Source organism: Salmo salar, chromosome 27 (genome assembly GCF_965601325.2).
Source record: "Salmo salar chromosome 27, fSalSal1, whole genome shotgun sequence".
Classification (NCBI taxonomy): Eukaryota; Metazoa; Chordata; class Actinopteri; order Salmoniformes; family Salmonidae; genus Salmo; species Salmo salar.
Window position 1 is genome coordinate 7,821,021 of NC_138317.1, and position 18,024 is coordinate 7,839,044.

The window sequence follows — 18,024 nt, forward strand, 5'->3', positions numbered from 1 at the left end:
TGGCTATTGGTTGAGACGCAGGGCTCGATCTAGCTTGGCATGTCAGGGTGGGCAATTGGAAAATGTAAATTTGGGCCAATTCGGAGGTAATAATGCATTTAGGTTACAGTTTATTGTGACGCATGAATACACCACTCCAAAATACCAGTTTTATGGTGAAAACGAATATTCTGCAATTCTACGTAGTAATGATTTATGCTCACTACTTGGTCAATTGATTTGATAGCATGTTTAATCTACCAAATAAATTCTAGGAATTGATAGTTCAGCCGTTTTATTTTATTCTATAATAAGGTATATTGTAACCATGTGTTCAAGCTAATCAAATCAAAGTTTATGATACAGCGTGCAAGCTAGACAAACTGAAATGCCTACTCGCAAAAAAAGCTCTCCTCTCAAACAGTGCAATGATATTCAGCTATATGTATTTACATTAGGCTATAGTCTACAAATAGCTATACCAAGTAGTCGTAGGCCTATTAGGCTATAGGCCTAATGAAAATGGTAGTTTTTTTGTTGTTCCTGAACTGGCCAAATGGCAGAGCTATCCTTCAGCACCACAAGTTAAAGGTTAAAAAGTTGGTTCAACATCACAGTGCAATCCTGGCGCTGTCCTTTCAGCACCACGAAGAACGCTTCAATCGCTTAAAATGACATATCGTCCAGGTCTGTTGCCTACGCCTAATAGTCCTACGCATCACTTAATAATAATAATAATAATAATAATAATAATAATAATAATAATAATAATAATAATAAGTGATGCACCGATATGACATTTTTGGCAAATACCGATATCCGATATTTTCCTTGCCAAAAAAACAATACCGATAACCAATATAAAAAAAATGTTGCGGCCTTTTAAGCATTCTAGAATGTCGTTGACAGTTAAACACACACACATGGATGCAGCGGTCTAAGGACTGCATCTCAGTGCAAGAGGCGTCACTACAGCCTCTGGTTCGAATCCAGGTGTATTACATCTGGCCGTGATTGGGAGTCCCATAGGGCGGCGCACAATTGGCCCAACATCGTCCGGGTTTGGCCGGGGTAGGCCGTCATTGTAAATAAGAATTTGTTCTTAACTGACTTGCCTATTTAAATAAAGGTTACACACACACACACTGACCAAAAAGTTATTTTGTTGCCATTTAGGTATGTCCCCATTACCAGTAAAACATAATAAAAACCTATTTCTGTGCTGTGCCGTTTCGTTGGTCATTTGTTCAATCGTTTCATTCCCAACCAGGATTTCTATGGAACACCGTTTGGGTCTTTGCGTGTCACAAAATATACTATTTAACACTGTTTGACGTGTCAATTAAGCTTGTTGACTAATCAGGACCTGAATATGACTGCAGGTCACATAATAATTTAGCGTGTTCATACATTTTTACGTAGTTATTATACATGGATTACACTATCACTTGTATTTCATATGTATGCTATGAGGCTGGTAAAGTTGTCTCGCGCACCTACGTGCAGGTCATAACAAAAGCTAGCGAGCTCATGGATGCAAACAATGTTCTTCCACAAAAACATAGCAAAACAACAATCTGTTTCAGTAGCTATAATTAGCTAGCTAACTAGATAGCTGAGTGTCATCATCTAAAATAACCCTAATTTATAAGAAAGTTGTTATTTGATTAATGGTGGTCAGACCCATCTATGTGAAGCTAGCCACAATAAGGATTAGCCACAGCAGTGGACTTTACGGTTAGCCTTCAAAATAAAAGTATGGCATAATTCTACTATTTGTATTAATTTGCATCACTGTCAATGACATACTTTTATTTGAAGGCAAACCTCAAATTCCTCTATTGTGCCTAATCCTTATGGTTGCTAGCTTCACAACACAACCCGGTCGAGCCTCACTAACCAGATGAAGCTAGCTGGCTGCTTTTAACGTTAGCTTTAGGCAACAGGGTTAAGTAGCTGGCTAGCTATTTATTTTCATGAACTGAAGTTCAATTTCAATAGGCGAACAACAAGTGGCATCCTAGCTAATACTTACTCACAAGGATTCCTAAATCATTGCTAAGAATAATGAAAATGACTGCAGTTTCTACTGGTCATTGTTTTCAGGCTGGTTGTATTGGTGCTAGCTAGGTACAAAGCTAAAGCTAGCTACCCCAGAAGTTGCAGTCAAACAAATTATGCTTTATTACCGATGTGAAAACACATCGTTCGTGGCCGGTGTTTGCAGAGTTTTTTGTACAGCTTTGACACGCAAAGACCCAAACAGCATTCCATAGTATGTATGTTGTGAAGCTAATAGCAGTGACTCTATTACTGTGTAACTCCAGTAGGGCAACATCTGAAAAATAGCGCACTGGTAGTGTGTACTGGTGCTCGACCAGTCGGCGAAGGCCAACATCACCCACGACAGAGAACAGTTGATTGTCAAGGGCAATGAATTCCATTATATTGGCTTTAATGAATTTTGACTGAGTTGTCTCGCTGAAATGTTCTTACTCTTTCAAATGACTGCTCGACTTGTTGACTGCTCGATCCACACAGCAGACATTGTGGGCTAAGTTAGGAATGCTGTGTTGCACAACATTTTATGTGGCGTCATTATGTCATTATATAGGTATGCACGTCAGCTTTGACATTGGTTTTGCACATCGGCGTTAAACCAGAACATTGGCCGGGATTTCACCAATGTTGATTTTAAACCAGTTACAGAGTTACATGTCTGTGATGGAAAACTGAGGATGGACCGACATTGTAGTTACTCCACAACACTAACCTAAATGACAGTGTGAAAAGAAGGAAGTCTGTACGAATAAAAACATTCCAAAACGTGCAGCCTGTTTGCAATAACATGCTGACCAAACCACATGTCCGCGTGCGCCCTTGCGCACAAGTTGATTTTGTTCACCCACACCAGACCCGATCAGGACACGCAGGTTGAAATATCAAAACAAACTCTGAACCAATTATATTATTTTGGGGACAGGTCAAAAAAGCGTTAAACATTTATGGCAATTTAGCTAGCTAGCTTGCCGTTGCTAGATAATTTGTCCTGGTATATAAACATTGGGTTGTTATTTTACCTGAAATGCACATGGTCCTCTACTCTGACAATTAATCCACAGATAAAAGGGTAAACAGAATTCGTTTCTCATCTCTCCTCCTTCCTTCAGGCTTCTTTTTCTTCTTTGGACCTTATATGGGCGTTGGCAACCAACTTTACAGCATTACTACAATTTACCGGGGTGTGGACCTAAGTTAATCTTTCAATCACCCACGCGGGTATATGGTCCTAAAAACCAATGAGGAGATGGGACAGGCCAGACTTGGAACAAGTTGAGCGTCAAAAAAAGAAACAATTTATATTTTAGCGACTGGCGCGCAAGCAGTGTGGGTGCAATGATTGAACACCATTTAATAACGTGTACATTTATTTTGCCGCGCACGCGACACGAGCGCTGAGGACAGCATGTAAGGCACAAAAGTCATTGTAAAAGTAAAATGTGGCAAAGAAATAAACTTTTTGTCCTGACTACAAAGCATTATGTTTGGGGCAAACCAACTAGAGACGAAAGAGACGCACACCTATTTAGGCGAGGTGCTGGCTAGCGGAGTAAAACACTTGAAAAAAAATTATGGAGAGCCGCACACTCTAGGAGCTCAGATGCAAAAATATTTTACGTCCATCGTTTCGACAGACAAGCTATCAGGGTATAATGACAAACACAGCGAGGTGACTCATTTATATATAGTGTCAAAAGACAGACACAGGTGTCTGTAATCATGGACGGGTGTGGCCTGATATCATTGGTTAATTCTCATATATTAAAATGGCATACAAGAAACATAAATGGATAGCGTACGATCATAGATACAATTTGGCTACATAAGCCTACAAACATTTACAATAGCAAAGTCACAATAATCACAAGAATGGCTTCAGATCAAAGTCTACGTAGAGAACGAAGGGAGCAAGGGTCTTTAAATTAAAGATCCAGGCAGCCTCTCGTTTTAACAATAAATTGTCGCGGTCACCCCCTCTCCTAGGGAGGGTGACATGTTCGATGCCAATGTAACGTAGAGACGAAATTGAGTGGTTTGCTTCCAAAAAGTGGGCCGCAACTGGGTAAGTCAAATTTTTGCACCTATTGGTGCTACGATGCTTCGAGATTCATACTTTTACATTTACATTACATTTAAGTCATTTAGCAGACGCTCTTATCCAGAGCGACTTACAAATTGGCTCTTTGTTTAACCCACATCATTTTTACCACAAGGACAAGTTATAAGATAAATAACTGCCTTAGTGGAGCAGGTGATAACACCTTTAATTGGGATAGATTTCCCTGTTTGGGGGTGTTTGAAGGATCTACATTTATAAGTGCCATTGCATTGAGCACAGCCATTACACTTGTAGTTTCCATCCAGTAGGGGCACAAAGAGACGTTGTGCAGGGATATCTTGGGGTGGTAAATCAGAGTTTACCAACTGATCTCTAAGATTTCTGCCTCGCGAGAATACGACCAAGGGAGGGTCAGAAAACACATTACCGATACTATCATCAGATCTTAGAATGTGCTGATGTTTGTGAACAATTCCCTTAATTTGTTCAGAGCACTTTGAATAGCGGGTAATTTTCTCAATGGCAGTATTAATCTGACCATTTTTGTACCATCACTGAGTACTACTCTTCATATTTTCAAGCATGGTGTGGTTGCATCATGTTATGGTTACGTTTGTCATCGGCAAGGACTAGGCAGTTTTTTAGGATAAAAAGAAACAGAATAGAGCTAAGCACAGGCAAAATCCTAGAGGAAAACTTGGTTCAGTCTGCTTTGGAACAGACACGGAGACAAATCCACCTTTCAGCAGGACAATAATTAAAATTCAAGGCCAAATATACACTGGAGTTAGATACCAAGATAACATTGAATGTTCCTGAGTGGCTTAGTTACAGTTTTGACTTAAATTGGCTTGAAAATGTATGGCAAGACTTGAAAATGGCTGTCTAGCAATGATCAACAACCAATGAAAGAGCTTGAAGAATTTGAAAGAGAATATTGCACATTTATTGTAGAATATTTGCCCAATCTTAGACTTACAACTGTAATCGCTGCCAAAGGTGATTCTAACATGTATTGACTCAAGGGATTGAATACTTATCTAAATATATATTGTTTTTTTTATTTTGTGTAGATCGTTAAAAAAAGACTATTTAATCAATTTCAATCTCACTTTGTAAAAACAAAATGTGGAAAAAGTCAAGGGGTGTGAATACTTTCTAAAAGGCGCTGTAGCCTACAAGGCAGGCTAACAGTTAACACCATCTGTTCTAATTTGCTCACGAAACAGTAATTCTACAAGATCAAAATCCATATTCCAATGAAACTGATTGAGATCAATCAAATGACTGGCATGGAGATGCAGTTTGGACGTTTCACCGGTAAAACGTGAAGAATTATCATTCACGACAAACAGTAAATGGCCTATTTTGAAAGATGAAGCCTGACTTGGTCTTTGAGGCTATTAAAACATAGAAAATGTTCTTTAGACAATATGTGTGGGAATAGTCAGACGTTGCAATTGGAGGATGCATTTTATGCATATTCTATAATGATAAGCTATTTAATTGGCTTCATCTGTCAGTACAAACTTTGAGGAAATGATGTCCTCATAATTATTATTATTTTTTTAAATGCGCTCCCTCACTAAAATAGCACTAAACCACTGGTCCCTGTGCTGACACAGCGCCACACAAAGCACCGAGGGCCCTGGAGTAATGCCAACACTGACATCATCATTATCCCCCCATCAGCAGAACAGAGCAGAGCAGAGCAGAGCAGAGGGCACAGCAGCCTGGTGTGCCACTACACTGACAGGGTGGGAGGGAGGGTAGCGAGAGAGAGAGACAAAGAGGGTTGAGAGATGATAAGAGAGATGGGAGGAAAGATACAGAGACAGAGACGGCGAGAGAATGGGGAAAGCTACATGGGGAGAGAGAGTGGCCATTAAAAAAAAAAAAAAAAAACAGCATGAGGTGGAGTGAGGTGAGGTTAGAAAAGCAAGGAGTTAAAGGGTAGAGGAAAAGCAGGGGAGCGCACCAGAGCTCTGGAGAGAAAGTAGTCCCCCATTCCAACACAGTAGTAGGCAGTATCCTTAGTGATGTGTGGAGGAACACTAACCTCTGTTGTTGAGAGTACAGTGTCCTCATCCAGGCTGAGCACGGCGTCGGTGACAATGGTCTCGTAGGGCAGGAAGCGACTGCTCATCACCTGCATGGGGAGACAGAGTACACAGGGTCAGTACACTGTCCTCTGTAGTTGTTGGTAGATCATGGCGGTTGCAATGTCCAAGATAGTGGGCTCGATTCCCAGGACCACCCGGACGTAAAATGTATGCACGCATAACTAAGTTGCTTTGAATAAAAGCATCTGCTAAATGGCATATATTATTATTATTATTATATACTGAACAAAGATCGAAACGCAACCATTTCAACGATTTTACTGAGTTACAGTTCATATAAGGAAATCAGTCAATTGAAATAATTCCTTAGGCCCTAATCTATGGATTTCACATGACTGAGCACAGGTGCAGCCATGGGTGGGCCTGGAAGGGCATAAGCCCACCCACTGGGGAGCCAGGCCTAGCCAATCAGAATGAGTTTTTCCCCCACAAAAGGGCTTTATTACAGAGAGAAATACTCCTCAGTTTCATCAGCTGTCCAGGTGGCTGGTCTCAGACAATCCCGCAGGTGAAGAAGCTGGATGTGGAGGTCCTGGGCTAGTGTGGTTACACGTGGTCTGAGGTTGTGAGGCCGATTGGACGTACTGCCAAATTCACTAAAACAAGGTTGGAGGTGGCTTATGGTAGAGAAACGAACATTAAATTCTCTGGAAACTGTTCTGGTGGATATTCCTGCAGTCAGCATGCCAATTGCACACTCCCTCAAATCTTGAGACATCTGTGGCATTGTGTTGTGACAGAACTGCACATTTTAGAGTGAACTTTTATTGTCCCCAGCACACGGTCCACCTGTGTAATGATCACGCTGTTTAATAAGCTTCTTGATATGCCACACCTGTCAGGTGGATGGATTATCTTAACGAGAAATATTAATGAGAAATGTTCACTAACAGTGAACGACAAATTAACGAGAAAATGTTCACTAACAGTGTCACGTTGGCATAAATGATTCGGGAGACAGGCGCAGGAATGCGTAATCGTTTAAAAAAAATTAAGCCCAAATTACGGCGTGCCGTGTAAAGGCACGGGAACGAAGACCGAACAAACACGTAACAAAACACAGGGTAGAACCCAAAACAAAAGAGTGAGGAGTACCTCAAATAAATAACACATGCGCCGAATGATTATCACATGGGACGAGACCCGTAATCATCTGCGCAACCCACAATGGCATGAAAGCCCAAAACACACCGCACCAACGGACATTATAAAAATAATGAACCGCCCAATGGAAACTAAAGGGCACAAGTACTAATCAGTGGGAATAGGCGACAGGTGTGCGTAATGAAAGTTCCGGAGTGATCCGTGACAAACAGGGATGTAAACACATTCGTGCACAAAATTTGAGAGAAATAAGCTTTTTGTGCGTATGGAAAAATTCTGGGATATTTTATTTCAGCTCATAAAACATGGGACCAACACTACATGTTGCGTTTATATTTTTGTCCAGTATATATTACAACGGCACAGCACAAGGGTGGGACTCCAATACATAAAGCACTGAATAGACATGTCCCAATAGACATGAATGAATGGGTTCCTTTAGTCTTCTACTCTCCTTTCGTGACCAGTTATGAATATGGTAAAAATATGGTGGAAACCTTACTATAGAATAGATTGGATTGAGATTATTTGCTTGAATGTTGTGAAATCCTACAAAACACACACTAGCTGAAGTAGTTCTCGTCTTACACGACACAATTTCCCCTTTCCTGATTGTGACAAACCCGTATTTTCAATTTCTATACTATATGACAGCTTTAAATATCTACAAAAACATGAATAGTTAGTATAGCACGGGTAGTAGAGGGTCGGTGGGGAGGGTGGAGAGCTACATTGGGTAGGCAAAATACCATCTTAATGATATGTATACAATACATACATTTACTGGCTGAGCTGAAAGCCAAGGGTGGAGAAACACTCTCAAGTGTATGTATCATGTATATTCACTAGAAATCAAACATCCCACACGTACACACAGCCTTACGCACTCATTCAGCCACAGACACTTCACACACCCCCCTCCTTTCAAACACTCCGTATAACAGCCACACACTTCCTTGTAACCTTTTCTCTGGAGACAACACTCAGCTCTGAAGGTCGGGTCATTCCAGGAATCCCTGTTCTTTCAAAAAGCTACTGCTTATATAAAGTCTGTGTGTGTATGTGTATGTATATACTGCATAAAGCATTGGGTAGAGAGACTAGAGAACAGAGGCTGATTAGTCAAAACAACACTTCGTACTCGCCGACCTCTGCCACACAGTGCCCTAAACGGAACACATCTCGAATGACTCAGATTGCTGTGTAACTGTGTGGCCGAGAAGTGCAACAAAAACAACGAACAAATAACACAAATGACTCCAAATGTCTACAATTGCCAGCCACGTTTTAGTCGCTCAGAGAGAGCGAGAGATTTGCACATCATAACAACACTATATATACACACACACACACACATATGACATTTGCAATGCCTATTATTTTTCTGGAACTTTGTGAGTGTAATGTTTACTGTTAATTTGTATTGTTCATTTCACTTTTGTATGTTATCTACTTCACGTGCATTGGCAACGTTAACATGTTTCCCATGCTAATAAAGCCCTTGAATTGAGAGGAGGGGGGGGGGGGAGGGATAAGATGAAGGGGGATAATAAGATGAGGATGTGATTTCTTTCCCCATCGCAGATGGTTTTTAACGTTAGAAGTGTGACATGTTTACCTGGGGGGGGGGGGGGCTTGTACGCGCTAGGAATGTGAGCTCTTAGAGAAGGAATCAGCCTCCCACATTCCTCAGAGAGGGAGGAAGAGAGAAATAGGAAGAAAAAAAAAGAGAGACAGCGAGAGAAACAGTGAAGTATAGCGAGAGAGGGTAAAGAAAGACTGTGCGAGAGAAAGAGACAGAGAGAGAGCGAGAGCCAACATCTGCAACATTCTAACAGTGTAATTAATACATTTCATAATCGTTTGGTTGTTTAGGAAGGCCTCGGAGGGCATAATACGATCGTTTTATTTATTTCAAATAACACAACAGCATTTTAAATAGTTTGTTACTGTAGGCTATGTAAAAACTGACCCCCGCCCCCCCAAAAAATAAAAAATGTAAGTGTTGAATAAACCATTTTTGTGGATTGCCTTTGTTACAACTACGAAACAAAAGTGTTGGATAACGAGAAGACAAAATATAACGATAACGAGAAGACAAAATATATACCGACCATCAACACCAGAGGTCAAATGATGATAACAGTAGCCTAAACATCATTATAAGTGCCAAGTGGCTTTGATAGCCACAATCAGCACACAAAAAAAGGAATTATAATGTATACAAGTGTTGATATGACTGCAGTAAAAAAATATATATATTGTCAGCTCGTGCTTATGTTGTGTGCGTCTTCACGCAATGGCATCAGTTGGATTTCGTTTCGCTGTTACTCCTTGTCCCAACAGTTGACACAAATCTTCAGAACTTTCACTTGCTTGACACACTAACATACTTGTGTTTGGTTGTAGTGCGTAGCAGTCGCCTGTTTTCTCTTTGTGTTCCCGTGGTCTTGTCATTCTTCAGCCCTGCTGTGGAGTACAACGGCTGTGCAGGTGCCTTATTTTGCGCGGAGGGAGGGAGCCTCAAAAACCACATCTTCTGACACTCGCTCACATGATGTGGATATTTCCCAGGTATTGAAAGACCTTCAGCATATACAATAATGCACGCTCTCACTGTGCAACCTACTCCAAAGTAGGTCAGAGTAGACTGATACGACCGCTTGGTTTCAGTGGATTGATATAGGGTAGATACCATTTAGAGATTAGAATTAGAGTGGATCAATACAATACAATGGCCCGCCCTGGTCTTCATTCACTATTGGTGATTACATAATTATGCATCGTTTGCTTCCCCTCGCTCATCAACTCACCCATTCTCCCCATCATACTTCATTTATTTAATCTGTTGTTATATGTGTGAAATTAGTTTCGGTATAGTTTAGGTTCAGTTTCCAGGCAATTATCGTGGGATTATCAGGTGGGCACTGCACTTTCAATTGTCAGGAGAAGGGGCGGAGCAGGCCCTACTGTTGGGAGAAGGGGCGGAGCAGGCCCTACTGTTGGGAGAAGGGGCGGAGCAGGCCCTACTGTTGGGAGAAGGGGCGGAGCAGGCCCTACTGTTGGGAGAAGGGGCGGAGCAGGCCCTACTGTTGGGAGAAGGGGCGGAGCAGGCCCTACTGTTGGGAGAAGGGGCGGAGCAGGCCCTACTGTTGGGAGAAGGGGCGGAGCAGGCCCTACTGTTGGGAGAAGGGGCGGAGCAGGCCCTACTGTTGGGAGAAGGGGCGGAGCAGGCCCTACTGTTGGGAGAAGGGGCGGAGCAGGCCCTACTGTTGGGAGAAGGGGCGGAGCAGGCCCTACTGTTGGGAGAAGGGGCGGAGCAGGCCCTACTGTTGGGAGAAGGGGCGGAGCAGGCCCTACTGTTGGGAGAAGGGGCGGAGCAGGCCCTACTGTTGGGAGAAGGGGCGGAGCAGGCCCTACTGTTGGGAGAAGGGGCGGAGCAGGCCCTACTGTTGGGAGAAGGGGCGGAGCAGGCCCTACTGTTGGGAGAAGGGGCGGAGCAGGCCCTACTGTTGGGAGAAGGGGCGGAGCAGGCCCTACTGTTGGGAGAAGGGGCGGAGCAGGCCCTACTGTTGGGAGAAGGGGCGGAGCAGGCCCTACTGTTGGGAGAAGGGGCGGAGCAGGCCCTACTGTTGGGAGAAGGGGCGGAGCAGGCCCTACTGTTGGGAGAAGGGGCGGAGCAGGCCCTACTGTTGGGAGAAGGGGCGGAGCAGGCCCTACTGTTGGGAGAGGGGGCGGAGCAGGCCCTACTGTTGGGAGAAGGAGCGGAGCAGGCCCTACTGTTGGGAGAAGGAGCGGAGCAGGCCCTACTGTTGGGAGAAGGGGCGGAGCAGGCAATACTGTTGGGAGAAGGAGCGGAGCAGGCCCTACTGTTGGGAGAAGGAGCGGAGCAGGCCCTACTGTTGGGAGAAGGAGGGGCAGCAGGGGAAAACCATAAAAAAACTGGTTGTAACTCCAGTTCTGTTTGTGATATTAAGATTCTAACAACGATACTGTGTTATATAGACTTATTTAGGAAAGGTCAAGAACGGGGGGCAAGACTTACAGAGTAATAAAACTATTAAAATCATGCAGTCAAAATGACTGATTTAGCGGTTCTAGTGTTAAGCTGAAGAGTCGTAAAAGCAGTGCTCACATGGCCACCATGCCAGCCCAGAGGCGCCAGAAATAGCTCTCCTCTCCTTCTGTGCCCCCCACTACCAACCGCCAGGCTGGTGGCTCAGAGGTTCGCCACGTTTGGCTGGGTCCGCCGCAGTAAACAACAAGCCAGCCGCGAGCACAACAAACCACAGACGCGGCTGTACTCAACTCTGGCTGTTGTCGCCGACCCACAGCCCAAAACCACGCTCCCTCTGTGATTGACAGCGTAAGAAAACCACTCAGGGATGTGGAGAAAAAACAAAACCCCGCCCACTCTGTTGTGACTGACAAGTGAGAGAAACCCCTTGGGTTGATTGACAGCTCAACAAACGTTTTTTGTGGCGTTAGAGTGAAGCTCTCAAACTACTGACTCAGATCACGCTTCCTGTGTCAACTTTGACCTCTCACGATGTGAGACACTTTGGTCGAACCCCCTACGGAACACTGACTTACTACAAAGCGTTGCAAAGATGTCATAACAGACCGTTAGAGGTTATTTCCTTGACAACTTACTTTACCTAAACAGTGGTCTGTGGCATGGAATTGCAAAGTAAGCTGTCAGCTTATGACATTTGCTATGTCATGCATATGACAGCGTTACGCAGCTCCAAAGTCAGAAGGTTAAGGCACTCCTTCAATATAAGGTGGGAGTAAATAACATGTTCAGCTACTTAAGACATTAGCTTGAATCTAGGTTGTGCCTTTAGAAAACAAGAAAATAAACCAAGGAAGACATTTTTCACTTCTCTCATAGACTTCCCAAAACCCCAAACCCGTTCTGGTTTGTCGAGTCTACTTCGCGAAGCGTTCCCGGAAGTATCGCAATGTTGGGCTTCTGGGTTCAGAAATTCTGTGGTCAAGTTGTCAAATGATCAAAGCATAGATATACACCAAAATTATGGCACTGAACAAGGCTTAGGGGCGCAGTAAAGCCAAAATGAAGACATTTTATTTATTTGAGGGTATTTAGAGAAACCAAAATGGCAGCCCAGCTCTTGAAAGGACATGCGTGCGAGGCAGGCTCACCTTGTTTTCTCCCTCGATGACAATGACGGGCACAGAGGTTGCAGGCCAGCGGTGCTTAGCAGGGAGAGGCTTGTCACAGTTCCACAGCACAATGATCTGAGACAGGAGAGAGACAGAGACAGAGAGGAAGAGACAAACAGTGATTGAGATTATAGAAGGGGTGGGGGAGTTAAAGGTGTGAGAGAGCAGGAGAAAGATCATGAGAATCACAGATATGACATTCTAAAATTACACTTCATTTTCATTTACTAACCACATAACACTACATTCCCCCATCGTACGTCTTCAACATTTCAGTATCCAATTCAAAACATCTGACATTTAAATCCATCCACACACACACCCCACAATTGAGAGCTTAAATAGGATTCCTTTTCAACAATAGCTCCTCAGATCATGTGTTACATGATGGCTACATGGGAACTGTGTGTCCCTGTGACTGACTTCCCTAACATGCAAGTATACCTTGAGTTAAAATTAAGTTCATGTGTATATATAATTTGATATACAGAATTTGATATACAGAAGAATATACATAACTGTCTTATGATTTATATTATCTTGTTTGATAAAATCCAGACAGAAAATATTTACACAAGAAGCAACCTAATATTACACAGTCAAACTCTCATTTCATTTAGTAAGTTCACCATTCTGCCGTTCTCACTGTTAAACACCGCACAGTGTTCAACACAACTTTACTCACAATACGATACCAGGCCAAGTATCACACTACAGAGTAGTATCGCAACACCACAGGGGGAAAAAAACTATTCTGTGGCCTAGCGTCCTGTTCACCCCGTCCCCCGGACGCTTGTTCCCGTTTTTTTAAAGGTTACGCGCATGTGCTACTGGGAGAAAGGGAGGATTTGTCTGTAAACAATTGTTGGAAAAATTACTTGTGTCATGCACAAAGTAGATGCCCTAACCGACCCATAACTATAGTTTGTTAACAAGAAATGTGTGGAGTGGTTGGAAAAACGAGTTTTAATGACTCCAACCTAAGTGTATGTAAACTTCCGACTTCAACTGTACATGCATAATGATCTGCATGACATTGTGGCAGAAAACACGGCATGAAACCCTCTACACTTCAGTTAACACAGACACACACACACTCCCTCACACACTTTCTCTCCCCCTCTCTCATAAAACACACACACACACACACACACCTCTCTCCCAAACGTACACCCTGCTCCCGACTTTAAAGTTAGGCACCAAACAGAATGTAAGGGGCACCAGAAAGAGACGCATTTTGTTTATATATAGTTAGGTCTCTATGAATCCTTTGACGCATCTCATGAGCAGCAGATCCTTTTCCTTTATTCCTGTGCCAATCAAATGTGCATAGACTCACTGCCAAGTTACCAGGGTGATCGTTTGCTAGGTAAAATGACTAAACAACGCTGTTTGTTATCAAACCAATAATTAGTGGGCCGGGATTAGGTTAAAAACACCCCGCTCACATGGTTTGTGAAATTATATAAAATGTGTGCGAAATAAAAACAAAAACACATTTGAGCTAGAGACAAACCGTTTTCTTTGCTCTAAAGTTGCAAGCATGCCTGTCGCAAAGCTGTTTTTAAATCTCTGGCACTGCTGCGTGACAGCGAACTTGCAAAGCCTATACTCAGCTGGCCTGTGCTCTTGGTTGTATCAGGGATGAAATTATATACAATGTATTAACTTTGCTCACTGCACACTGCTCCAATGTATCAAATGTACAAATGTAACAGAAGACTGATCAAGGCTCCATCCCCACTGGCCATCAAGGCTAAATTATATTTTAATAGATGTGCAGGAAGAGAGGATGGAGAGAAGCAGGCGAATGAGGGCTGGTAGGGGATAGTGCTGTGGCAGTCATTAAATTTTGTCAGACCATTGATTGTCAAGAAAATAACTGCCGGTCTCATGGTAATTGACCGTTAATTAACATAAACACATTTAGCATCTCCTGTAGTCCATTTCAGAAGAACATAATAGCATACTCAGTTGTCCTTATGTTAGGCCCTGATCTGGCTATGCCATATGGACGTGGGCTACACTAGTTAATTTAGCAGACAAGATTTTCTTAGAATTTTGTGGCATTTTATATTATAGTATGAAGAATAAAATTGAACATAGCTGAATAAAATAGAAAGGATATTTTCTCCAAAATATTTGAGGAAGTGCGCACATGCGGTTATTCTGTGTTGAGCGGTTAGAGAAACAGGTCCTCCCTATACGCTTAATTTAGAGTTATTTATGCAACTTTAGTTGTGATACAAACATTGGGCTATATGTTTTGATTTTTAATACATTCTAAGGCTCCAATGATGATTTGAAAAAAGTCGCATGTAAGGCAGGCTACACACACTTCATCAGTTTCTCATTCACAATTTGACAAGCACTTGATAATAACTCAAATTTCCCGGCGGCATCCCCTTTGTGACCATAATGCTCCTAAAATAAATCCATGCCTTTTGCGGCCAGTGGCCGCATATAATAATTACAATTCCCTTCTCCCGTCAGGGTGCGCCAAAGTACCTCTCACTCACATGGCTCTCTCAGATATCTAAATTCTTATTAGCCAAAGCCCGTCACATAATCGGGTCCTTCTCACAAGCTACAAGTGAAGACAGACACATTGGGGGCGCAATTGGGCGTATTCTTATCGAATTCCGAGGTGCATATTGAAGATGTTGGAAGAACGGTCCACATTTACTTTTGGTCAGCCTAAAGAACAACAAAAGCACTAGCCTATGTCAATCTACGATCCCTAATAGTACAAAAGTTGACCTATTCTGTGAGAGAAATAAATATTCCAAACATAGTTTGGGACAGTTGTGGAATGCGATAGATCCCAAATTAATACAAGCATCAAAACACCTTTAAAAGCAAATGAGGCGGATGTAACAGATCAGAGCATTTAGCTTAAAATGTTGATAAACTATTAGGCTTTTTCTTCACATTAAAACTGCAGCAATGCAAAATGCAATCAATTAGCGGGAAAACACCATTCTCAAAAGTGACCGCAAATGCGACTATGCATTTAATTATAAAGGTGCATTTTTAGGGTGAAAATTATCTTCCCCAAACTTGACTCACGAGCTGCGTACAGTGACTTCGGAAAGTATTCAGACCCCTTAACTTTTTCCACATTGTTACGTTACAGCCTTATTCTAAAACTGATTCAATTGTTTTTTCCTCATCAATCGACACACAATACCCCATAATGACAAACCAAAAACAGGATTTTAATAAAGAAAATAAACTGAAATATCACATTTACATAAGTATAAGACCCTTTACTCAGTACTTTGTTGAAGCACCTTTGGCAGCGATTACAGCCTAGTCTTCTTGGGTATGACGCTACAAGCTTGGCACACCTGTATTTGAGGAGTTTCTCTCATTCTTCTCTGCAGATCCTTTCAAGCTCTGTCAGGTTAGATGGGGAGCGTTGCTGCACAGCTATTTTCAGTTCTCTCCAGAGATGTTTGATCGGGTTCAAGTCCAGGCTCTGGCTGGGCCACTCAAGGACATTCAGAGACTTGTACCGAAGCCACTCCTGCGTTGTCTTAGCTGTGTGCTTAGGTTCGTCGTCCTGTTGGAAGGTGAACCTTTTCCCCAGTCTGAGGTCCTGAGCGCTCTGGAGCAGGATTTCATCAAGGATCTCACTATCTTGCTTAGTTCATTTTTGCCTCGAACCTGACTAGTCTCCCAGTCCCTGCCACTGAAAAACATCCCCACAGCATGATGCTGCCACCTGGTGCCAGGTTTCCTCCAGACGTGTTGCTTGGCATTCAGGCCAAAGAGTTCAATCTTGGTTTCATCAGACCAGAGGATCTTGTTCCTCATGGTCTGAGAGTCTGTAGGTGCCTTTTGGCAAACTCCAAGCGGGCTGTCATGTGCCTTTTACTGAGATGTGGCTTCCGTCTGGCCACTCTACCATAAAGGCCTGATTGGTGGAGGGCTGCAGAGATGGTTGTCTTTCTGGAAGGTTCACCCATCTCCACAGAGGAACTCTAGAGCTCTGTGAGAGTGACCATCAGGTTCTTGGTCATCTCCCTGACCAAGGCCCTTCTCCCCCGATTTCGTAATTTGGCCAGGCAGCCAGCTCTAGGAAGAGTCTTGGTGGTTCCAAACTTCTTCCATTTAAGAATGATGGACACCACTGTGATCTTGGGGAACTTCAATGCTGCAGAAATGTTTTGGTACTCTTCCCCAGATCTATGCCGCGACACAATCCTGTCAGAGCTCTACGGATAATTCCTTCGACCTCATGCACTGTCAATTGTGGGACCTTACATAGACAGGTGTCTGCCTTTCCATATCATGTCCAATCAATTGAATTTACCACAGGTGGACTCCAATCAAGTTGTAGAAACATCTCAAGGATGATCAATGGAAACAGGATGCGCTGGAGCTCAACTTATTTCAAGTCTCAGAGCAAAGGGTCTGAATACTTTATTTGTCATAAATGTGCAAAATGTCTAAAAACCTGTTTTTGCTTTGTCATTATGGGGTATTGTGTGTGTTTTTTGTTTTAATTTAATCCATTTTAGAATAAGGCTGTAACATAACAAAATGTGGAAAAAGCCAAGGGGTCTGAATACTGTATGTATGCCAGTTAGGCTCTACACCCGTTGCAAAGTGGATTAATGTGCTTAATTTTAAGAAGTTATTGGGTCACTTATCAAAACATATAGGCCTATGGGCTAGGCTACATGAGGTGTGTGACTATGACTTTAAAAAGTAGCACAACAAAAGGCATGCACTGTTTCTTGCCTTACTGCACACAAGCTGGGCATCATTCACAAGTGACAATATATCATTCACAAGTGATAGGTTAATATTGTCACCCATCAGACTAATCTTGATTTCATATTTTCTTTACATATATACCACATGACCAAAATTATGTGGACACCTGCTCGTCGAGCACCTCATTCCAAAATCGTGGGTATTGATATTTGGTCCCAGCTTTGCTGCTTTAACAGCCTCCACTCTTCTGGGAAGGCTTTCCACTAGATGTTGGAACATTGCTACAGGGACTTGCTTCCATTGAGCCACAAGAGCAGTGTGAGGCCGGGCACTGATGTTGGGCGATTAGGCCTGGCTCGCAGTCGGCGTTCCAATTAATCCCAAAGGTGTTCGATGGGGTTGAGGTCAGGGCTCTTTGCAGGCCAGTCAAGTTCTTCCACACCGATCGGAATGCAGTACGGAATGCGGCTGATATGCACATGAAAGTGAAGTGGACATTAATTGGATCGGTGAATACAAGAGACTAGTAGTTGCTGTTGATTAAAAAAAATAAAAATAAATGAATATATAAACAACTGACTTGATATCCATTTTTTTTTTTAAACAGGCGCCAGCGGGTTATTTAGCTCGGTAGGGCCGAAAATGTTGGTAGTATCATATGAAACGGTACTACGGTATTCTAAAATGTTGGTACCATAAGTTCAGTGTATCGTGTATGTGTGTTTCAGTATGAGTGTGTGTATATGTGTACCAGTGATGTGAGAGACAGACACAGTTCCTCTGTAA

At 42.7% G+C, this 18,024-nt stretch overlaps 1 protein-coding gene across 1 annotated transcript in view; it reads right to left on the reverse strand.

Annotated features, from left to right (window-relative positions):
- ext1b (exostosin glycosyltransferase 1b) overlaps positions 1 to 18,024 on the reverse strand; it is a 108,989-nt gene that overhangs the window by 13,149 nt on the left and 77,816 nt on the right. Inside the window, exons 7-8 of the mRNA XM_014177609.3 lie at positions 12,493 to 12,588; positions 6,159 to 6,248 (exon numbers count right to left, since the gene is read on the reverse strand). Of these exons, the coding sequence (XP_014033084.1) occupies positions 6,159 to 6,248; positions 12,493 to 12,588 (186 nt within the window). The remainder of the gene's footprint in view (positions 1 to 6,158; positions 6,249 to 12,492; positions 12,589 to 18,024) is intronic.